Source organism: Pristis pectinata, chromosome 31, assembly GCF_009764475.1.
Source record: "Pristis pectinata isolate sPriPec2 chromosome 31, sPriPec2.1.pri, whole genome shotgun sequence".
Taxonomy (NCBI): Eukaryota; Metazoa; Chordata; class Chondrichthyes; order Rhinopristiformes; family Pristidae; genus Pristis; species Pristis pectinata.
In genome coordinates this window covers 18,639,119-18,662,646 of record NC_067435.1, presented here as the reverse complement: position 1 = coordinate 18,662,646, position 23,528 = coordinate 18,639,119, and the positions used below count along the sequence as shown (strand labels likewise).

General features: G+C 49.9%; 1 protein-coding gene across 3 annotated transcripts in view; it reads left to right on the top strand.

Annotated features, from left to right (window-relative positions):
• The first annotated feature begins 4,941 nt into the window (after positions 1-4,941).
• The window catches only part of LOC127584994 (ultra-long-chain fatty acid omega-hydroxylase-like), a 44,382-nt gene continuing 25,795 nt past the window's right edge, over positions 4,942-23,528 (top strand). The window contains exons 1-4 of one of the 3 annotated variants that reach the window (XM_052042091.1): positions 4,942-5,078; positions 14,638-14,783; positions 17,215-17,427; positions 19,511-19,655. In XM_052042091.1, coding sequence (XP_051898051.1) covers positions 17,215-17,427; positions 19,511-19,655 — 358 coding nt within the window. In that variant the 5' untranslated portion in view covers positions 4,942-5,078; positions 14,638-14,783. Of the gene's footprint in view, positions 5,079-14,637; positions 14,784-17,214; positions 17,428-19,506; positions 19,656-23,528 lie in introns of those variants that run through there. The other 2 variants (XM_052042090.1, XM_052042092.1) reach the window with 2 other exon arrangements.

Here is a 23,528-nt window from a genome sequence, read left to right as displayed (position 1 = left end):
ATGGTTTGTTGCTCCAGGTTTCAGTCTCCTGTGTCTCCATAGACTTTTCCTGTTGGGTTTGGGTGAGGGTGATGATTCCTCATGGAAGTGCAGCCAGAGCCAGGATCATGGCACCACGACAGGCTCCGCTGCACAGGAGGGGAGGGAGAAATGGTGATCATGGATTCAGGAGTTAGGGAGGCAGCTGGGAATTTTGTGGCCATAGATATGACTCCAGGATGGTTTGTTCCCTCCCAGGAGCCAGGGTCAAAGGTTTCAGAGCACCTGAAGGGACAGGGGGTTGCTGGAAGGGAAGAACCAGGAGTGTGGTCCACATTGGTATCACTGGCACAGGTAGAAGGAGGGGTGAGCTCCTGTAATTTCAGCTCAGATGGAAGGTAAAAAGCAGGAGATCAAAGTGGGAAGCTCAGGATTACTCCCTGTGCCACGTGAGAGTACGTACAGAAGTAGGAGGGTAGAGCAGATGAGTGTGTGGTGGGAGAGATTGCGGGAAGGGAGGGGGCTTTTGATTTCTAAGACATTGGGACAGTTTCTGGGGCAGTTGGGATGTGTACAAGTCGGATGGCCACACCTCAGTAGGACTGGGACCAATATCCGCAGGGGGTACAGTCACTAGTTCTTTAAACTAACTTGGCAGGGGGATGGGAACCTGAGGAGAATCAGAAGGTGGGGGGGGGGGGGTGTAGAAGTTAGGAATGTTCTGAGTAAAATAAATAGGCAGCAGAAACTGAGGCAGAGGAGAAATGTTAAACCGCAAATTTAAAGGCATTATATTTAAGTGACGAATTTAACAGCATGGATAATCGTCAATGATCTCAATGGCTTTACAGAGGCGTGACTGCAGATTGACCAAACCCGGGGGCCAAGTATTCCAGGCTGTTTATCATTTATAATGAACAGCAAAAAGGAATTAATCCGATTTTTTTTTCACTTTCCTAGTTCTGGTGAAAGGTCTTTGACCAGTTACAGACACTGCCTGACCTACTGAGTGTTTCCAGCATTTTCTCTTTCTATTTAAGAAAAAGAAAAGGAGCCAGGCAGTGCTTTAATGAGGGATGGCATTTGTACTGTAGTTAGATGGGATCTTGGCTCAGCAGAGGGTGATGTGGAGTTGGAATCAATCTCAGTAGGGTGCAGAAGAGATTGTTGTTACAAACATACGAACAGTAGCAGTGATGCAGGGAATGGTAAGAGTTAGGAAATTAGAGGTGCCTGTAACAAGATAATACAGAGATCATGGGCGACTTTGGTAAATTGGTAAATTTTATTATTGTCACGTGTACTGAGGTACATTGAAAAACCTTGTTTTGCATGCCATCCATACAGATTATTTCATCACATCAGTACATGGTAAAACAATAAGGGAATGCAGAATAAAGTGCTACAGTTACGGAGAAAGTGCAGCGCAGGCAGACAATAAGGTGCAAGGTCATAACGAGGTAGATGGTGAGGTCAAGAATCCATCTTATACTAGGGGACCGTTCATTAGTCTTATAACAGCTGTCGTTGAGCCTGATGGTACGTGCTTTCAGGCTTTTGTATCTTCTGCCCGATGGGAGGGGGGGAGAAGAGACAATGTCTGGGGTGCGTTGTGTCTTTGATTATGCTGGCTGCTTTACCGAGGCAGCGGGAAGTGTAGACAGAGTCCATGGAGGGGAGGCTGGTTTCTGTGATGTGCTGGGCTGTGTCCACAACTCTCTGCAGTTTCTTGTGGTCCCGGGCAGAGCAGTTGCTATACCAAGCCGTGATGCATCCGGATAGGATGCTTTCTATGGTGCATCAGTAAAAATTGGTGAGGGTTAAAGGGGACATGCCAAATCTCTTTAGCCTCCTGAGGAAGAAGAGGCCAGGTGAGCTTTCTTGGCCATGGCGTCTACGTGGTTGGACCAGGGCACGCTATTGGTGATGTTCACTCTACAGCACAGAAACAGGCCCTTCGGCCTGAATTGTCCACGTATGTTTCTCCCCTCTCACCCTAAACTTGTTAAGTTTTAGACTCCCCTACCCTGGGAAAAAGGCTGTGACCATTCACCTTATCAAGGTCCTCATGGTTTTATATTCCGCTATAAGGACAACCCTCAGCTTCCTACGCTCCAGGGAAAAAAGCCCCAACCAATCCAGCCTCTCCTTATAACTCAAGCCCTCCAGTTTCAGTAACATCCTTGGGAATCTTTTCTGCACGCTTTCTAACTTAATGGCATCCTTCCTATAGCTGGGCGATCACAACTACACACAATACTCCAGGTGTGGTCTCACTAACACCTTGTGCAGATGTAACATAATGTCCCAACTCCTGTACTCCGTGCTCTCACCGATGAAGGCTAGCGTGTCAAATGTCTTCTTCAACACCCTGTCTACCTGTGTCATCACTTTCAGGGAACGATGTACCTGTACCTCTGTCTCCCTGTTCTACAACACCCTTCAGGGCCCTCTCACTCACTGTGCATATCCTGCCCTTGTTTAAAATGACCAAAATGCAACACTTTGCATTTGTCCGAGTTAAATTCCATCTGTCATTCCTTGGCCAAATTTCCCGGTTGATCTAGATCCTGTTGTAACGTTGGACAACCTCCTGCACTGCCACTATACCATCAATTTTGGTGTCATCTGCAAACGTACTAACCACGCCACCTACATCCTCGTCCGAATCGTTAATATAGATAACAAACAACAGTGGCCTTGCTGATGTCCATGTCGACAATGTCTACTGCCCTGCCTTCATCAGACCTCTTGGGCACCTCTTCAAAAACCTCAATTCAATTTCTGAGACATGATTTCCCACGCACAAAGCCATGCTGACTGTCCCTAATCAGTCCTTGCCTTTCCAAATGCAGGTAGATCCTGCCTCTCAGAATCCCCTCCAGTAACTTCTCCACCACTGACATTCAGCTCACTGGCCTGTAGTTCCCTGGCTTGTCCTTGCAGCCCTTCTTAAATAAAGGCACAGCATTAGACACCCTCCAGTCTTCCGGTACCTCGCCCTTGACTGATGATGATAAAATATAACTGCAAGGTCCCCAGCAATTTCTTACGTAGCTTCCAACAATGGCCTAGGATACACTTGTTCAGGCCCTGGATATTTATTCACCTTTATGTGCTTTAAGACTGCCATCATCTCCTCTTTTGTAATGTGGATATGTGTCTAGACATCACTGTTCTCTTCCCTGAATTACCTAGCTTCCATGAGCTTCTCCACAGTAAATACAGATGAGAAGTATTCATTTAAGACCTCATCCATCATTGACAACCACAGTTGTCCTTAAGGGACCTAATCTCTCCCTAGTTACCATTTTTCTCTTAACATACTTGTAGAACTCTACAGGTTTTCCTTCACCCGATCTGCCAAGGATATCTTGTGTCCACTTTTTGCCCTCCTGATTTCCTTCTTGTGTACTCCTACATCCCTTGTACCTCAAGGCATTTGCTTGATCCCAGCTGCCTGTACCTGATCCATGCCTCCTTCCTTTTCTTGACCAGAGCCTCCTCGGTGTCCCTCATCAGCCAGGGTTCCCTACCCCTGCCAGCCTCGCCCTTCACTCTAACAGGAACATGGTGGCCCTGAGCTCTCCCCATCTCACTTTTAAAAGCCTCCCATTTGCCAGACATCCCTTTATCTGCAAACGGCCTCTCCCAATCAACCTTTTCAAGTTCATGTCTAATGCCACTAAAATTAGCCTTACCCCAATGTAGAACTTGTGGACCAATTTATCTTTTTCCATAACTATTTTAAAACTAATAGAATTATGATCACTGGTCCCAAAGTGCTCCCCCACTCGCACTTCAGTCACTTGCCCTGCCCCATCTCCCAATAGGAGGTCCAATTTTGCCCCCTCTTTGGTAGGACCATGTATATATTACTAGAGAAAACTTTTATGGACACATTTAACAAATCTAAATATAGAAAGGGAGAATCAGATTTTTACTAACAAAGTAGGGGATGAATGGCTGGAATGCAAGGTGGTATATTGAACAACTGATTGGGGAACCAGCTACTTTAGCTCCAGTACTGAGCAACAAGAAAAAGTTATGAGTGGGAAAGAGTGACAAACGCTTACAGTAAATTCAGTATGAAACCAAGACTTTCAATCTAAAACAAGGGAAGCAATAAGTACTGAGGAGTGTGCCAGATCAGAGCCTTACATCAAAGAGACAAACAATGGCTGGCATTTAAAGACATAATATACGATTTGCAACAAATATACATCCCTTTAAGGTGTAAAAAAAACACAACTGGAAAAGAGATACTACTGTGGATTGCAGAAGAAATTAAAGATCGTGTTGCAATGGTGTGAAATGAAAGGGAAGGGCGTACAAAATGGCAGGAAAACAAAGGATTAGGAGTGTTTTAGGGTTCAGTCAAAGGAGCCCAAGAAATTGAGAAGGAAAGTGAAACTAGAACGTAGGAGTGAACCAGCATGAAAGGGAAAAGCAGGCTGTGAGGTCTGTGAACAGTGAGTGCAAATGTAGGTTTCTGACAGAGAGAGAAGGGGGGGGGGTTTATGATGGGCAACAAGGAAGTGGTGAAGGGGTTGAACAAATCCTTGCTGTCTGTCTTCACCAAGGACACAGTCCCAGGGCTGGGATGAGGAGAGGGGGGAATCTTTGGACGGTGAGGAACCTCAGTCACTGAGTTCATTACAAAAAGTCCCACATTTCTGGATATTGAGGGAACTTTGGGTTTAGTGCGGGGAAGTGGGTCACCCGGGATCCCGATGAGTGGGTCAGCAGGCGAGGGGCCGAATGTCCTCCTGCACCCCCTTCCCCCCCCCGATCCCTCCCGACGGCCCTTTGGATGAGCGATCTGTCAATCACAGAGCCAACCAATGGAAGCAGAGGGCGGGGTAAACGATTGGCCAGTGAGGGACGGCGGGGCCTCACCTGCCCGTACAGGTGAATCAGCAGCGGCCGCTGACACCCGAGCACCTGCGACTGTGTCCCTTCTCCTGCCCGGCCGGCGGAACCGCTGCACTCGGGCTGTTGGATCAACGCGGGGTGGAGTGTCCGCGCTTGAGGCTCTGGGACAGTCCTGGGACACATAGCCGAGGAGTCGCATTCACTGGCTGCAGACCCCGGGGAAGGTAGGACAACACTTTACATGAAGATCGCAGGTGTTCAACCGGAAACCAGGCTCTTCACTCCAGATATAGAAACCCATGAAGGTCTGATGTGTGGGCTGGCTTTGTAGATTAGAAAACTACACTAAAATATCCGACAGTCAGCAAGCAATTGCTGCAGATTCCGGCAGCCTGCAGTGTCGTGCGTCGCCAGCAACAATGGCTAAATCCCCAGTGGGAAAGTGATCAACCCCCAGATCCTGAGATTGGTCGCAGAGAGGGGACGGACGGAGTGTCCAAAATTCCATGAATTCTAGAATGGTTGCCCCAGATGACAAAGGGGTAAATGTAACCCCTCTATTCAAAGGAGGAGGGAGAGAAAACAGGTTAACTACAGGTCAGTTAACCTGATATCAATCAAAGGGAAGCTTCTGGAACGTTCTTAAAGAAGTGGTAACAGGGCACTTAGAAAACAATGACAGAATGGAGCAGAGTCCATCTGGATTAATGAGAGGCAAATTGTGTCTTTTGAGCTTGATGAAGACGAGCCAGTGTATGGGGTATATATTCAAAAGGCCTTTGTTGTGAGATGTTAAACAAATTAGGGCACATGACCTGGGTGTGATACACTAGTACGGATTGTTGCCAATGGGCAAAACCAGAGCAGGTTATTTTGGGTTGGGGAGCTAGGATTAATGAGGCTGCCTCAAGGATTGGTTCCAGGGCTCCAACTCACAACCTGGGTCAGTGATTGGATGAGGGGATCGAATGTAATATATCCGAATGTACCGATGGCACAAAGCTGTGTTTGAGGCATTAGGGGGATAGAGACCCACCAAGTGAACAGGCGGGGACACTGCAGTTTAATGTAACGTGAAAACAGAGTCATAGAGCAATACAGCACAGATACAGGCCCTTCGGCCCAACCAGTCCATGCCGACCACGGTGCCTACCCAGCTAGTCCCAATTTCCTGCGTTCGGCCCATATCCCTCCAGGCCCCACCAAGTGCTTCTTAAATGATACTGTTGTACCTGCCTCACCCACTTCCTCTGGCTGCTCATTTCATACACTCACCACCCTCTGCGTGAAAAAGTTGCCCCCCAAGTCCCTTTTAAATCTTTCCCCTCTCACCCTCAATCTACTACCTGTAGTTTTGTTCTCCCCTACCCTGGGGAACAGACTGTTACCGTCCACCTTATCTATGCCGCTCATAATTTTAAACACTTCTTAAGGTCGCCCCTCATTCTCTTACGTTCCAAGGAATAAAGACCCAGCCTGGCCGACCTCTCCCTATAACTCAGGCCCTCGGCTCCTGGCAACATCCTCATCGATCTTCTCTGCACTCTTTCCAGTTTAACCACGTCTTTCCCATGACAGGGCGACCAAAACTGTACACAGTGCTCCAAGTGCAGCCTTACCAACGACTGATACAACTGCAACATAATGTCCCAACTCCTACGCTCAGTGCCCTGACTGATGAAGGTCAGTGTGCTGAATGCCTTTTTCACCACCCTATCTACCTGTGACGCTGATTTCAACGAAGTATGCACATGTACCCCTGCGTCCTTCTGTTCCATTGCACTAGTGCCCCACCATTCATAGTACAAGTCCTACGCTGGTTTGACTTTCCAAAATGTGTCACCTCACACTTACCTGTATCGAAATCTATTTGCCACTCCTCGGACTATTTCCCTAACTGATCAAGATTGCCCTGTAATCTATAGTAAACTTCTCCATTATCAACAACACCTCCTAATTACATGTCATCTGCAAACTTACTGATCAAGCATTCAAATCATTTGCATAAATAAGGAATAACAAGGATCCCAACACCAACCCCTGCGGCACACCACTAGTCACCGGCCTCCATCCCGAGAAACAACCTTCAACCACCACCCTCTGCTTCCTACCTCCGAGCCAAATTTGAATCCACCTAACTAGCTCTCCCTGGATTCCCAGGGACATAACCTTCCAGAGCAGCTTGCCATGTGGGACCTTGTTGAAGGCCTTGCTAAAGTCCATATAGATAATATCCACTGCCCTACCCTCAGCTACCCTTTTGGTTACCTCTTCAAAAAAAACTAAAAGATTCATCCCACGCGCAAAGCCAAGCTGACTCCTAATAAGACCCTGTCTATCCAAATGCTGGTAGATCCTGTTCCTCAGAATTCCCTCCAGTAACTTCCCCACCACTGACATCAGGCTGACCGGCTGGTAGTTCCCTGGCTTATCCTTGCTACCCTTCTTAAACAACGGAACGACATTAACCACCTTCCAGTGTTCGGGAACTTCACCAGTGGCTAAGGATGAAACAAATATCTCCACAAAGGGCTCCTCAAATTCTTCTCTAGCTTCCCACAAAGTCCGAGGATGCACTCAGTGGGGCCCTGGGGATTTATCCACCTTCATGTGCCATAAGGCTGCAAATATCTCCTCCCTAGTGATATAAAAGTTCTCCAAACCATCTCCACTTGTTTCCCTTATCTCTTGAGCAACCATGATTTCCTCGTCAGTAAACACTGAGGAGAAATATTCGTTAAAAATCCTGTGGCTCAAAGGTGGCCCTGCTGACCTCTAAGGGGACCTACTCTCTCCCTGGCCACTCTTTTAGTACAGCTAATATAGCTGAGAGATCATCCACTTTGGTTCAAAAAATCTTTGTTAATTGGTGAGAGACTGGAAGTTGCTGGTGTTCAGAGAGACCTGGAGGCTCGTTTGTTGTCTGTTCAAACTCAGAGGCTGATAGATTTTTGCAAATTGAAGGATGTGGGTTTGGTGCAGAAAGGCGTGCGGGGCCGAGTGGCCTACTTCTGTTCCTGTCACTAACGTACTCCCGTGATTCTGTGTGGTAGGGAGTGTCAGTTATAATGACTCAGCAATATATTTGTAACTCAGGACCGTGTGTGAGGTGATGGTGGTGACCAGAGAGCTCGGCTGTACCAGGTGGTTTGTCCCTTTCCTAGTGTTGGTGTCATTCTCTGTCAGTGTGCTGAGGTGTGTAGTTGGAAGGCTGTGGGGACACCTTAGTTATGCTGCTGTCTCTCATAATGTTGAGTGACCAATGTTGTGCTCCTTTCCCAGGAGTTCTTTTGGGAACAGTCCCTCTACTGGTCCTGTCCAGTAGTTCTGTTGGGACCCATCTCTGTGCTGGTTTTATCCCTATAGTTCTGTCGGGACCTGTCTCTGTGCTGGTCCTATCCCAGTAGCTCTATTGGGGCCCCTCTCTCTGCTGGTCCTGTCCCAGTAGCTCTGTTGGGACCTGTCTCTGTTCTGGTCCTGTCCCAGTAGTTCTGTCGGAGCCCCTCTCTCTGTTCGTCCTGTCCCGGTAGCTCTGTTGGGACCCATCCCTGTACTGATGTTGTCCCAGTACCTCTGCTGGGACTGTCTGTGAATCTGCCCATTCCTTTGAGTTTCTGAAAGGCAGTGATGCTCTCAGTGGGGAGAATTATTCAGCGACATATTGTTGTGGAGACTCTGTGGGTTCCCCTGTGAGTAATCCAGAGCATCTGCCAAAACCCTTGTGTTAAACCTACACATCTATTACAAATGTGTTTGCTCTGAGGTGGAGTTGCTGTTTTTGGAGCAGCACTGCACTGTGGTGGCTACGTAAGGAGTAGGAGCAGGGCTGGGTCCGTTCACCCTCCATGTCATCCAACAAGTCTACGGCTGATCAGCTACACAGAAACTAGCCTCCTCTCCGTGGACTCTACAATTCCATGGTCTACAATTCCCGCTGCCTCGGGAAAGCAGTCAACATAATCAAAGACCCCTCGCACCCCTGACATTCTCTCTTCTTCCCCCTCCCATTGGGCAGAAGATATAAAAGCTTGAAATCATGTACCACCAGGCTCAAGGACAGCTTCTATCCCGCTGTTATTGGACCATTGAATGGACCTCTTGAATGACAAAGATGAACTCTTCATCTCACAATCTATCTCGTCATGGACCTTGCACCTTATTGTCTGCCTGCACTGCACCTTCTCTGTAACCGTAACACTATATTCTACGTTCTGTTATCGCTTTTCCCTTGTATTTCCCTGAAGCACTGATGTAAGGAATGATCTGTCTGGATGGCACGCAAACAAAGCTTTTCATTGTATCCCGGTACATGTGACAATAATCAACCAACTATCAACTACCTCAACGTTGCCCTGCCCTTTTCCCATCTCGTTGAAACTAATGGGTGTCAGATTTGAATGCAGTCAATGACTGAACGTCCACAGCCCTCTGTGGAAGGGGCCTCAAATGATTCACCACCTCCTGAGTGAATCACTTTCTCTACATCAGTCATAAATGGTCTCTCCTTTGTTCCGTGTCCCACTGGTTCGGGACTCCTCAGTCAGGGGAAGCACCTTCCCCACATCTACCCAGTGATGCCCTCTAACAATGTTCTATTTTCCAACAGGATTGCCTTTCATTTTTCTAAACTCTGGAGAATATGGGTCTTGTTCACTCAATCTCTCCTCACAGGGCAAACCTGCCATCCCTGAAACCCGCTTGGTGGATCTTTGCTGGCCTCACCCATTCACTAAAGGAGATCAGACCGTACACATAACACTCCAGCTGTGGTCTCAGGGCTCTGTATAGTTGTACAAGACATCTTAACTCCTGTAATCAAATCCTCCAGCAATTAAGGTCAACTTGCCTCTCGGTTTCCTAACAGCTGCTGCATCGACACCTCGATAGTCTCAGTGACGTGCAGACAGAAGGAAGGGGGAAATGGTCACTTGAAGAAGGCTCAGACATTTGAATGAGCTGTTATGGCCTGGGATGTCTTCACACCGTGGAGATGTCTACAAATGTATCACAGCATCCCGGGGGCTTCTGGTTAAATGCTCCTGTCTGACACTACAGTGAAGGTTTGGGAGTTGTTCATGTGCTACGGCTGGCGTTTCCAAATGCCCAAAGCATCATAACAATTCACAACCCAGATGGGTGGGCAGGGTGATTCTGCCAATCACAGCCATGCCAACCAAAACACAGCTATTGGGAACAATCCATTCCCAGCTCAGTAACTGTGTAGCATCGTGTCCGTCCAGGAAATTCTGATCTGTGTTGCTTTCTACCTCAACAATGTCCTGTGTAAATCTGTACTTGCTGCTGATTCACCTTTACATGGTGAAGTACGTCCTTTGCATGTCTGTTCTCCAAGGCCACAGCACCTAAACTGGGTCAACTGGGTCAACACACCAGCACATGGGGCTGCCTAGGGTCCTTGGTTACAGGGACACAGGGCAGCATAAATGTCACACAGTGGTTGCTGCCTGAAGGTTTAAGCAGTTGCTGAGTTTAGATTGTATCTGGCAGATCGTGCGGTTAGTAAGCATTAACACTGTGGGCTTGCTGCAGCTGACAAATTGAACTAGGGGCTCAGAGCTCGCTGTGCAAGTGCTGGGGTACATGATGTGGCAGTGCAGCGGGTGGTGCAGCTGCCTCACATCTCCAGCAACCCTTGGGTGCTGTCTGTGTGGAGTTTGCCTGTTCTCCCTGTGACCATGTGGGTTTCCTCTGGGTGCTCCCGTTTCCTCCCACATCCCAGTGATGTGCTGGAAGGTTAATTGGCTGAACGCCAAACCCATTCCTTCCGCTCTGAACCATCTCCTTCCCCCTCCCTACCACAAACACAGGGCTCCCTCCCCCCTCCACCCTCCACCCATTCCCTCCTCCCAGACCCAGGTCCTCACCTACTAATCCCATTGCCACTGCCTCTTCAGGATCTCCATCACTGATCCTTCGGGGATGTCCTGACGGTGATCTGTGTGCTGCACCTTGCTCAACAACTGCTGGGAATCCCAAGTATCGGGACCCTTTGGCCCAACTGGTCCATGCTGACCAAGATGCCCATCCAAGCTCGTCCCATTTGCCAGTGTTTGGGAATACATTAAATACAAAAGAATCAGAATCAGGTTTATTACCACTGACGTATGTCATGAAATTTGTTGTCTTGCGGCAGCAGTACATTGCAAGATGTAAAAATTACTGTAAGTTACCAAAAATAAATAAATAAATAGTGCAAAAGAGGAATAAAGAGGTGGTGTTCATGCTCTGTTCAGAAATCAGAGCAGAAGAAGCTGTTCCTGAATCGTTGGGTATGGGTCTTCAGGCTCCTGTACCTCCTCCCCGACGGTAGTAACGAGAAGAGAGCATGTCCTGGATGGTGAGTATCCTTAGTTATGGATGCCGCCTTCTTGAGGCACCTGCTCTTGAAGATGTCCTCGATGGTGGAGAGCGTTGTGCCCGTGATGGAGCTGGCTGAGTCTACAACCCTCTGCAGCCTCGTGCGATCCTGCGCATTGGAGCCTCCGTACCAGGTGGTGATGCAACCAGTCAGAATGCTCCCCACTGTACATCTATAGAAATTTGCAAGAGCCTTCGGTGACATACCAAATCTCCTCAAACTCCTAATGAAGTAGAGCCGCTGGCATGCCTTCTTCATGATCACATCAATGTGTTGGGCCCAGGATAGCTCGTCTGAGATGTTGATGCCCAGGAACTTGAAGCTGCTCGCCCCTTCCACCGCTGACCCCTCAATGAGGACTGGTGTGTGTTCTGCCGACTTCCCCTTCCTGAAGTCCACAGTCAATTCCTTGTTCTTGCTGACGTCGAGTGCGATGTTGTTGTTGCGACACCACACAACCAGTCGAAGGTGAGAGGAAGTGCAGACGCACTCACTTCCAGTGTCTGCAGAGGGAGGGGCAGAATTAGTCACCAGAGTGCCTGGAGAGCCGTGTGACAGTGAGGGCCAGTTCGATGCTCTTCACTCTGTCAGCAGCTCTGCTCGAGCAACTCGTTCCATCTCAAACCAGCAACAGAAGCACATTGATAGTCTTGCCTTTGACAGGCTGCACGGTAGCAATTGGGCTACTGTTGTACGATCGGAGTGAAAGGGCGATGGTGGAGGGTTGACTCTCAGGCTGGAGACCTGCGACCAGTGGAGACTCGTGCTGCTGGGATCAGTGCCGGGTCCTTCATTGTTCGTTGCATACATTAAAGATTTGGGAAAAAAATGTAAGTGGTCTGATTAATAAGTTTGCAGATGACACCAGAATTGGTGGTATAGTGGACAGTGAAGAAGGTTGTCTAAGAATACAACAGGATCTGGATCAGCCAGGAAAATGGGTAAGGGAATGGCAGCTGGAATTTAACTCGGACAAGTGTGAGGTGATGCATTTTGGGAAGTTAAACCAGGCCAGGACGTAGACAGTGAATGACAGGGCCCTTGGGGGGGTGTTACTGAACAGCGAGACCTTGGAGTACAAGTACATCGTTCAATGAAAGTGGTGAGACAGGTAGATGTGGTGAAGAAGGCGTATGGTCTGTTTGCCTTCATCAGCCGAGACATTGAGTACAGGAGTTGGGAAGGGGTGTTACTGTTGTACAAATCGTTGGTTAGGCCACTCTTGGAGTATTGCATGCAGTTCTGGTCACCACACTATAGGAAGGGTGTGATTAAGGTAGAGAGCATGTAGAAAAGATTCACAGGAATGTTACTGGGACTGGAGGGCTCGAGTTATAAGGGGCGATTGGATGGGCTGGGACTGTTTTCCTTGGAGCGAAGGAGGCTGAGGGGTGACCTTATAGAGGTTTATAAAACCATGAGGGGCACAGATAGGGTAAATAGTCACACTTTTCCCTAGGGTAGGGGGGTCTAAAACTAGAGAGCATAGGTTTAAAGTGTGAGGGGAAAGATTTAAAGGGGGCCTGAGGGGCAAGTTTTTCCACACAGAGGGCGGTGGGTGTGTGGAACGAGCTGCCAGAGGTTGAGGCAGGGACAATTACAACGTTTTAGAGACATTTGGGCAGGTCTATGGATAGGAAAGGTTTGGAGGGATTAGTGTAGTTATCATGGTTGGCATGGACGAGTTGGGCTGAAGTGCCGTATAAGTCTGTGAATCCACATAGGGCAGTGAAGCTCTGTGACGTTTGCTAGCCTGAGCTGTCCAGGCTTAGCCCTGGACCTTGTGTGGGCCAAAGCCCTCTCCCTAGCCCTCCCCTTACCCGTAGCCACAGAGATTGTGGTTGCCCACCCCCTCACTGTCCCAGTGCCGTCCTGTAGATGCCCGCCCCTTCACTGCCCACTATTCTCAGAGCCCCTGCCCACACACCTACCCCTGCACAGAGCCCCAGCCTGTGACATTCACTCCCTGTAGAACCATGCCGAGAATTACAGCAGATTTTTCAGCACAGGAGCAGGCTTGTTGGTATTCTACACCGTCCTCAAACCCCACACCCCCACACCCCTCAGCACTCTCACACCCTCCACCCTCCCTCCCTTTCTCCTGTGCTCATCAAGATTCAAATACATGAAATTAAGCTCAGTGAATTTCACTGAGGGAACTGGCTCCACATTCTCACCACCAGGCAGATAAGAAGTCTCTCCTGACCTTGGATTCATTGTTGGTTTTATTTGTGGCTAGGACACAGGGCTGCCCCCATGTTTAAAGGCTATCTCCAGTTCTTCCCCGTCAAAGAGACCTTTGACAGGGCAAGCCTTGGGAGACAGCATGGGCATCTGGGCCACTCACTGTTGCAAAAACACTCATATATTGCAATTATGAACCTTGTTTTATGAAGTAATTAACAACAAGGGGAAAATACAACTTGCACGTCCCTTCTGCTGCTTGAGACCCCTGGCAATGGCAAATAATGTCTTCAATAGCCCTTAATACCACTCATGACCACATTTCAAAAGGGAAGTCCACTCAATTGATCCAAGAAACAAACAGTTCTCAAGCAAAACGGTGTTCTCACAATTCCTTTTGCTGTTCTGGAGTCCTGGCAACAGCAAATGTAAAGTACCTTTTCTATTTCTGACCCTTGGTACCACTCACAATCCCAGTTCAAAGGTGAAGTCATCTCCGTCAGTGGAAAATCTACTTTTATACACATGACTAAATATCCTTCTGTTATGCAATAAGCTCTGTCACATGACATCTCACGAGCACAACCTTTAAGCTGTTTAGCACATTAACCATTGTCACATAGGTGGCTTTTAACAATGTTAGTTCCACATGTCACAAAGTGTTAATAAAGTGAATAGTCACATTCTTTTCCCCAGGGTAGAGGAAAACTAGAGGGCATTGGTTTAAAGTGAGAGGGGGAAGGTTTAAAAGGGAGCTGAGGAGCAACTTTTTCACACAGAGGGTGGTGAGTGTATGGAACGAGCTGCCAGAGGAAGTGGTTGAGGCGGGTACAATTATGATATTTAAAAGGCATTTGGACAGGTGCATGGATAGGAAAGGTTCGGGGGAATATGGTTCAAATACGGGTAAATGGAATTAGCCTAGATGGGCATCTTGGTGGGGCATGGACAAGTTGGGACGAAGGGCCTGTTTCCTTGCTGTATAGCTCTACAACTCCAGAATTTAGTGGAGTGTGCAATATCACTATCTTAAACCGATGAAAAAGTTCCTGCAAACTTGCCACATCAAAACACACTTACTTATTACAGTGTAAATCCTTCTTCTGCGCCTTTGTCAGGGTTTCCTCATCCTCGTTGTGACACTGAAGCACCCAGAGGTAGTTCTGCAATTATTATTCAGACATATATTAAAAGTGAGGAACTGTTCATATGTCTTCCAGGCTCCCTGAGTACGGACTTGCTGCAGGAACCCACGGACATTTCCAGCCCATAACTGAGGTGCAGGTTGACTTCCACTTTATCTCTGAAGCCTCTTCCTTGAAGCACAGCACTCCTTCTGGTGACAGTGCTCCCACTATACGGGAAGGTAAGGAGTTCCAGATTCAGACCCAGCGACGGAGGACCAGTGATGTATCTCCAAGTCAGGCTGGTGTGTGATTTGGTGTGGGGGGGGGGGGGGGGGGGGGGTGGGTGTGATTCTGCAGGTGGTGGTGTTCCCATGTGCCCACTGCCCTTATCCTTGGTGGGAGAGGTGGTGGGTTTGGGAGGCGCTGTCAGAGTAGCCTGGGTGAGTGACTGCAGTGTAGTTTGTAGACGGTGCATCCTGCCGCCACTAGGTGTTGGTGGTGGAGAAGGTGAGTGTGTAGGGTGCTGGATGGGGTGCCTATCCAGTCGGCTTCTGCGCCCTGGATGGTGTCAAACTACCCGAGAGCTGTTGGAGCAGTTCTCATTCAGGCAAGTCGAGAGTATTCCCTCACACTGCCGAACTGTGCCTTGTCGAGGGTGGAATGGCCCTTGGGATGTCACTCAGCAGGGGATATCACTTTTGTAGCTACACTATTCATTGACTGGTCCAGTTGGCTGCTCCCTCCCCCCACCCCTGAGCAGAGAGCTGGGTCTCTGCAGAGGTGAGACTGGGCCAGCAGTAGCTGGTGAGAATTCTCCCCGTGAGAGAGGGTAGTTTTTGGCACTAAATGTTACTGCTGCTTACCAGCCAGGTCTCTGTCCCAGTGTCTGGAGGCAACAGCTGCTTCAGCTCTGAAGAATGGAACTGAACGTTGCACAGTTGTCGGTCTGATGAAGGGTCTTGTGCTGAAACAGAACCTCTCTGTCACAGCTCCAGACTGACGTCCTGTTTCAGCAACTGTCCTTAGCCCCAGTAATTCAACACCTTAAACTTTGGTACAATTGTTGGTAAACGGAGTGGTCTGCAGTGGGGTGTGTGACGGGGGGTGTACAGTGGGGTGTGTGACGGGTGGATGTACAGTGGGGTGTGTGACGGGGGTGTACAGTGGGGTGTGTGATGGGTGGATGTACAGTGGGGTGTGTGACAGGGGTGTACAGTGGGGTGTGTGACGGGGGTGTACAGTAGTGTGTGTGATGGGTGGATGTACAGTGGGGTGTGTGACGGGGGTGTACAGTGGGGTGTGTGATGGAGGGTGTACAGTGGGGTGTGTGACGGGGTGTACAGTGGGGTGTGTGAGGGGGGTGTACAGTGGGGTGTGTGATGGGTGGATGTACAGTGGGGTGTGTGACGGGTGTACAGTGGGGTGTGTGACGGGTGTACAGTGGGGTGTGTGACGGGGGGTGTACAGTGGGGTGTGTGACGGGGGGTGTACAGTGGGGTGTGTGACGGGGGTGTACAGTGGGGTGTGTGATGGGTGGATGTACAGTGGGGTGTGTGACGGGTGTACAGTGGGGTGTGTGACGGGGGTGTACAGTAGGGTGTGTGATGGGTGGATGTACAGTGGGGTGTGTGATGGGTGGATGTACAGTGGGGTGTGTGACGGGGGTGTACAGTGGGGTGTGTGACGGGGGTGTACAGTAGTGTGTGTGATGGGTGGATGTACAGTGGGGTGTGTGACGGGGGTGTACAGTGGGGTGTGTGACGGGGGTGTACAGTAGGGTGTGTGATGGGTGGATGTACAGTGGGGTGTGTGACGGGGGTGTACAGTGGGGTGTGTGACGGGGGTGTACAGTGGGGTGTGTGACAGGTGGGTGTACAGTGGAGGGTGTGACGGAGCAGTGTACAGTGGGGGGTGTGAAGGGAGTGTGTAAGCAGCAGTGACCAGTAAGGAGTGTGAAAATGGAGCAGTGTGCAGTGGGTTGCATGTGTGAAAGGAATGTGTGTAAACAGTGGGTGGCCCAGTGACACAGCAGGTAGAGCCACTGCCTCACAGCTCCAGCGACCCGGGTTCAATCCCGACCTTGGGTGCTGTCTGTGTGGAGTTTGCACGTTCTCCCTGTGACCGCGGGGGTTTCCCCCGAGTGCTCCACTGTCCTCTCACATCCCAAGGGTAGGTTAATTGGCTGCTATGAATTGGTGAAGGTCAGAATCTGAGGGGGTTGATGGGAATGTGGGAAAAGTATAATGGGATGAATGTTGGATTCATGTCACTGCTGGTCGGTACAGACTCAGTGGGCCGAAGGGCCTGTGCGCGCGCTTCATGACTCTAATAGACCCGTGTGCAGCAGGGAGTGTGAATGGAGGGTGTAAGGAGAGTGTGTGTAAACAGCAGTGTGCAGCAGGGAGTGTGTACAGAGCAGTGAACGGCAGTACTTTCCACTCCAGCAGCGGCACAATGTAACTGTCAGTTCTAGACTGTTCCTTGCTGGTGGCAGCTGTTGGCCCTTCCCTCTGCCTTGGGTGTGCGGTTTACCTTCCTGTAGGATGCCGTCTGTCCGCTCCTCAGTGCACTGCCTGGATCTGCTCCTCTGCAGCGTGTAGCTGACGTTACACGGATGGACTGAGGCTCCAGCCGTGCGGTTGATGTGGTTTGTGTGTTTTCCCCTGCCAGATGTTGCCGGCGCTGGATCAGATCTTCGCTCTGGACCGCAGCTGGATACGCACCTCCCTGTGGAGTGCGGTCATCGGCCTGCTCCTGGCCGCCTTCATCAAGGTCATCTTGGACTTTGCCGCTCTGCTCAGGAACTTCCATGAGAATTCCAACAAGCTGAAGTGCTTCGGCAGCCCTCCAAAGCGCAACTGGTTCATGGGACACCTGGGAATGGTAGGGAGCGTGGAGCTTCGCCACGTCTTGGAATGCCAGAGTAGCAATGATGGATCGTTATCCTTCCCCTCACCACCGGGGACCAGTCAGTGAGGGTTCAGGGGAGCCACCACAGGTCCCAGGCATTGACACACTGCCCGGGACATCGCCTCCTGCCGAGAGTCTCTCTGGGAACGGGCATGGGTCATTGGGTCCGTGATCTAATCTAAGGATATGGTCACCTCTCCGGGCTTGGCTGGGGTGAGTAGGGCATTGCGCCTCCAAGCTAATCCCTGGGATTGCTCCTGTAAACCAGGATGGCTGAGGCACCTCCAAGGTCAGGAGGGAGCAGGAATAACATTCTAGGAAATAACGAGAGGGAGTCCCACCCTCGGGATCTCCAAGAGTTCTTGGTGGGACCCAGCTGCAGGTCAGGGTTGGAAACGTTCCTCACACACACAGTACGGAGCTGGTTAGCACCCCAGTCAATGTGCGCTTCACCCATAAGGCCAACAAACACTCCCTCCTGTTCCGGACATTTTATTCAGATTGTGATCGATTCAAGTGTGAGTGTTCCAATTGATTAAGAATTTGATAGCTATGTGCAGAGATGATTTATCCTGAATGTTCCCCCTCTCTCCATTTGGGATCAGTTTGTTTGAGCAGGGGAAGGGGGGAAGGAATGATGGAGGAAGGGAGGAGGGACTGAGGGATGAGAAGTTTAAAGGGGAAGGAGGATGGGGGAAGGATGGAGGGAGGGAAGGGGAGAAAGACTCTCCTGCCAGGTTTAACCCCCACTTTGCTCTTTCATGATAACCAGAGTCTGCAGTGGATTGTGCCAAAGGCTGCTCACTGATTGGCCTTTGCTCTGCTTCTTGCACCCAATGAAAAGCTCTAGAGAGGGTCACTGTGCTCAGAGGTTCATCATGTTGGAGGTTCAAAGTGCTCGTGAGATTGGGATCGGTGCTGGGGTCAGTTTGGGATGCAGGTGGGGAAGGATGATTGTGGAGTGACATTGAGGTCAGTCACTGCTGGGGCTGTATGTGAAGGTCCTGGACTCTCCGGGTGCTGAACTTCACGTTGACGAGTGGAAGTGACCCTGCGTGCTTTCCTTTAATGCAGGGCAGCTCTTGTACACCAACTCCCACACGATCTTCACAGAGCGAGGTCTTGGTCCAGAGTTACGGGGGCCCCATTCAACAGACTAGACCCTGCTGCAGGGACTCTGGGCACAGTGGGGGGGAGGGGGGGCATTCCCGTAGGTGGGCACAGAAACCAATGTCCTGTCTTCTGCCTTTCCCCACACCCCCAGCCTCTTCCTCAGTGGGAAGAGCAGACAGACAGGAGGGGAGGCATGAGAGTGCCAGCAAGGAGCCTCAGAGGTAAGGCGGATGAACTGAGAGCGTGGATCAGTACGCGGGTTCATCACATTGTGGCATCATGGAAATGAGGGAATGAAGGAAATGGCAGCTGTGTTGTGGGGTACAGGTTACTTCATCCCTCTGAGGTGCAAATGGGGAAGAGAGGAAAAGATGCCATTAAGAGTACAGTAAAGACAGGAAGATGTTGCCAGTTATAGAGACTGAGTTATAGAGAGAGGTTGAACAGGTTGTGATTTTGTTCACTGGAGCATAGGTGGTCTTATACAACTGCATAAGATCATGAGGGGCTTAGATAGGGTGAATGCGCACAGTCTTTTTCCCAAGGTTGGGGAATCGAGAACTAGAGGGCATAGGTTTAAGGTGAGAGGGGAGAGATTTAATAGGAACCTGAGGGGCAACTTTTTCACCCAGAGTGGTCAGTATATGGAATGAGCTGCCAGAGGAAGCGGTTGAGGCAGGTACATGAACAACATTTAAAAGGTACTTGGACAGGAACATGGAAAGGAAAGGTTTAGAGGGATATGGGCCAAACGCGGGTGTATGGGAGTAGCTTGCTGGGGACCATGGTCGGCATGGGCGAGTTGGGCCGAAGGGCCTGTTTCCATGCTGTACGACTCTATGACTCTCCTATGTCTGTGTGCTCTCTGGCCTCTGCGCAGGTTGTTGCTTGCTGTGTCCTGCTTCTAATCTGGCCTCTTGTTTCTTTGCTCTTCCGGAGGTAGGTTAATCCAGATGAGGAAGGAATGCAAACGATTACACAGCTGGTGTTAAAGTTCCCACTCGTCATGAAGACCCGATTTGGACCCCTGATACACTTAATGCATCTGTTTCACCCCGATTACATTAAACCTGTCCTCCTGGCCTCAGGTATTCCAGCAATTTGGGCAGTGTCATCATTGGCTGGTTATTTAGTGGTGAATTTAGACAATTACCTTCCTGCAGTGTGTTTTACTGAAGACACAAATGGTCAAAGGTGCATCCGAAATGGAAACAGAAAATGCTGGGAACACTCAGCAGGTCAGATGGCATCTGTAGAGAGAGAAACGGGGTTAATGATTCAGGTTAAAGGCAGAACCAGGGAAGAGAGGAAGGTTTCGGAAAGGAGGAGCGGTGGATGGACAAAGGGAATGTCTGTGACCGCGTGAGGACAGGGTTGCTGTGGGGATAAGTTATGGAGAACGTCTGGTCAGTGGGTTAATAGGGGCAGTTAGAGTGAGGAACAAAAGCTGCGAGATGTGGGCAGTTAGAGAGAGAGAGAGAGAGAATACCGAGAGAGGAAGAGGGAAGGATGCCACAGGTAGGTCTGTGGGACATACCCAGGAGGTCAGGCTGTGCCAGCAGAGAGGGGGAGGGGGAAAACAGAGAAGGCAGTTACTGTGTAGAGAGAAATGGGGATAATGTTTCAGGGTGAAGACCCTTCATAAGAGCAGGGCTCTGCTGAAAGGTCCAGGACCTGAAAAACTACCACTGTTTCTCTCTCCACAGACGCTGCCTGACCTGCTGAGTGTTTCCAGAATTCTCTCTATTTCTTTCAGATTCCCAGCATGTGCAGTTTTTTGATTTCCAAAGGTCCATCAGTGTGTCTGTCCCAGGGTTACCACTAGACCGATGCCCAGTTCTGTCCACGCACCCAGTGACAGTGATACTTCTGGCCACATGCAGAGGTCAACTCAACTTGTCCAAGGGCATTGGCACAAGAGTAGGGGTGAGCAGGAGGCACAGATAGGTGGCCAGATCAATCGAAGCTGGTGACGGTGACTGGGCTCACAGAGACGCGTGCTTGAAATTGAGACGTCTCTATCTCCAGTCATGGGACCTGATAGGACTGAAGGAGGTCGGTGAGCTCATTGTACCTGGGCAGGTATTGTGCATGCTAATTGGATGTTGCGCTGGATTAGCTGAAGCCCCAGGGACAGATTTTTACTGTGTTGCTCAGGTGAAATCTATCCGACCAGGTCCCTGTTACAGAACCCGTCCAACATTTGTCTGTGGGCTTCTCCTACAGCCTCAGGGCTTTGTTCAGTCACCTTGCCACCTGACCCACACTTACCTCTCTCTCAACTCCATCAAATCCTTTGGAGCTGGAAGCCCCTGCTCCCATGGAGTGACTTTACTGTCGTACTTCTTGAACGTTTACAGAGGGGGACGTGATGATGTCACCCCGGTCTATTGACTAGGAAGAGAACAGAAAGGGCAGAGAGTCAGGGCACTGTCAGACCAAGGGCTCTCACTGCCCAGTGTTACCCTCGTCATTGACCAATTCTGCTGTCTACATTGAAAGGTCATTGTGTGGTCCAGATGTGAGGAAGAGGAGGTGACCTGTCCCCCTTCTCCAGTGACTGAGGCCCCTCTAATGGGCATTGAGGGGAAGGGCCAGTGTAAGGGAGGCATGGATTAGCCCAGGCACAGTGACCGCTCCACACCTTGTGTGTGCCTCCTTGGTCAGGTCTTCTCCCCCTCGCTGTGTCTGCTCACAGCACGGTTCTCCGTGCTCCCGCTGCCTTCCTTGTTGTTAACTGTCTGCCTGCTCTGTTGTCTTTGTGAAAGCAGCCCGTGTTTACATGTGGAGTTCTCCGTACATCTGGGGGGAGGGTAGAGTATTGTCTGATCGTGACCTTTGTTACCCGTGGAGTGGGTCACACCAGGAAGGTAGAGAAAGATCCCACCCAGCTTCCTGCTGCCTCAGAGCCCTCTCTCCTGACTGCGTCACTCCCTCTGTTTCCCTCCTAATTTTCCTCTTTTTCCTTCTCTCTCTCTCTCTTCTCTCCTCCATTCTATCTTGCCTTGTTGCAGTCTTTTTTCTCAATCTGCCTGTCTCTGTTTCCCCTTTATCTCTCTGTGTGACACAGCTGTGGACACTGTGGACATGTCTTTGCCTTGGCATCTTCCTCTAGCCTGTGATCTTCAGTGAAAGGCAGCCCCGGTACGCCCCCGCGTGAATGTTGTCTCTGGCTGGTTTGGGATAACGCTTTAGCGCCGGCTTCTGAATAGGCTGAAGTGGTCACCTCCCACCCCCTCGGTCACCACTCTTCCACCTCTACCCCAACAATATGGTCTTCCTGGATAGTGCAGTCTCTGCCAATACCTTGGGCAGCTCCTCATCACCTCTCCAATCAGCCCTTTAACTGAATATCTTAAAATGGTAATGAGCTCAAAGCTTCTGTTTTATTATCTTTTTTGGTTCTTTAGAGATGAGAGTTAAACTCCCTCATGCCACAGATGGTCTTAATTGACAAACTGGTCAAAGTACAAGCTTGGAATTTGAGAAATGACTTATTTTCAAGAGGGAAGCCAAGATCCAAATATCTTTGGTGACCTTTTGTTACTGGAAATACTTGGAACATTTTATACAATATTTTTTATCTGCAGCTAATCTGCATCTCTGAGGATGATCCTCCTCTTCCCCCAGCCCACGAAGTAAGGATCCCACCCTCACCCTGCCCCCTGCCTGGAGCAGTCGGTCACTGTAGGCGGTTTCCCGTCACTTCCCGCATCCTAGAGCGGTTGTCCCTCTCCTGTTGAAGGGATGTGAGGAAGTTGGTCAGAGTCAGGCCTGGTCTATGGGGCCCGTCAGTGGGTGCAGCTTGTGGGACGATGCTCAGGCGGTCTGGAGCCTGTAAGTGGGTGAGACTCGGCTTCTGGTTCCCCACTCCCACCGTTCACTGCCTGTCACCCACTGCTGTGTGGGTGGGCGCCCGTGCCTCGCAGGGAAAGACTCTGACAGAACTGGTAACCCCTCATACCTACTCTGCCACTCAAACAGGTCAGAGCCGATCTTGTATTTAAGGTATTTATTTATCAGTCACATGTACATCGAAACGCACGTCTTTTTGCGTTACTGAGAATGTGCTGGGGGCAGCCCACAAGTGTCGCCATGCTTCTGGTGCCAACATAGCATGCCCTCAGCTCCTAACCCATACGCCTTTGGAATGTGGGAGGAAACCAGAGCACCCGGAGGAAGCCCACGCAGTCACGGGGAGAATGTACAAACTCCTTACAGACAGCGGTGGAATTTAACCCGGGTCGCTGGCGTTGTAATAATGTCACGTTAACCGCTACACTACCGTGCCTGCATCACTCAGCATCACTCTCCTGTATCCCTAGATTGCCTTCATACTCAGGAATCTACCCACCTCTGCCTTGAATATATTCAATAACTTAGCATCTTGGGTAAAGAATTGCAAAGCTTAACCACCCTCTGGGTGAAGTAATTTCCTCTCATCTGTCCCAAATGGTCGGCCCCTTATTCTGAGTCCGTGACCACCCCCTCCTCTCTCTGTTCTGTGCCAGCCAGGGGAAACCCCAGCTCCACATCTACCCTGTCAAGCCCTGTTAGAACTCTGCGCGTTGGCTCTGAGCACTCTCAATGTGAGATTCATGCCTCAACCATTGGCTGAATAAGGTCACATCTGCACAGGAATTTGCACATTTCACGGCTCAGTCTAAGCTCTGGCCAGTAGCCAAGTAGAGAAACTCCCAACACTCCCCTGTTTGGATGCACTTACATAAACAACTCCTCCCACATTCCAAAGACGTACAGGTTAGGAAGTTGTGGGCGTGCTACGTTGGGGCCGGAAGCGTGGCGACACTTGCGGGCTGCCCCCAGAACACTCTACGCAAAAGATGCATTTCACTGGGTGTTTCGATGTACATGTGACTAATAAAGAAATCTTATCTTATCTCAGTAGGTGGGAACTCCGCCTTATACCTGCAACATCTCTTGTACTAACTTAACAAGTA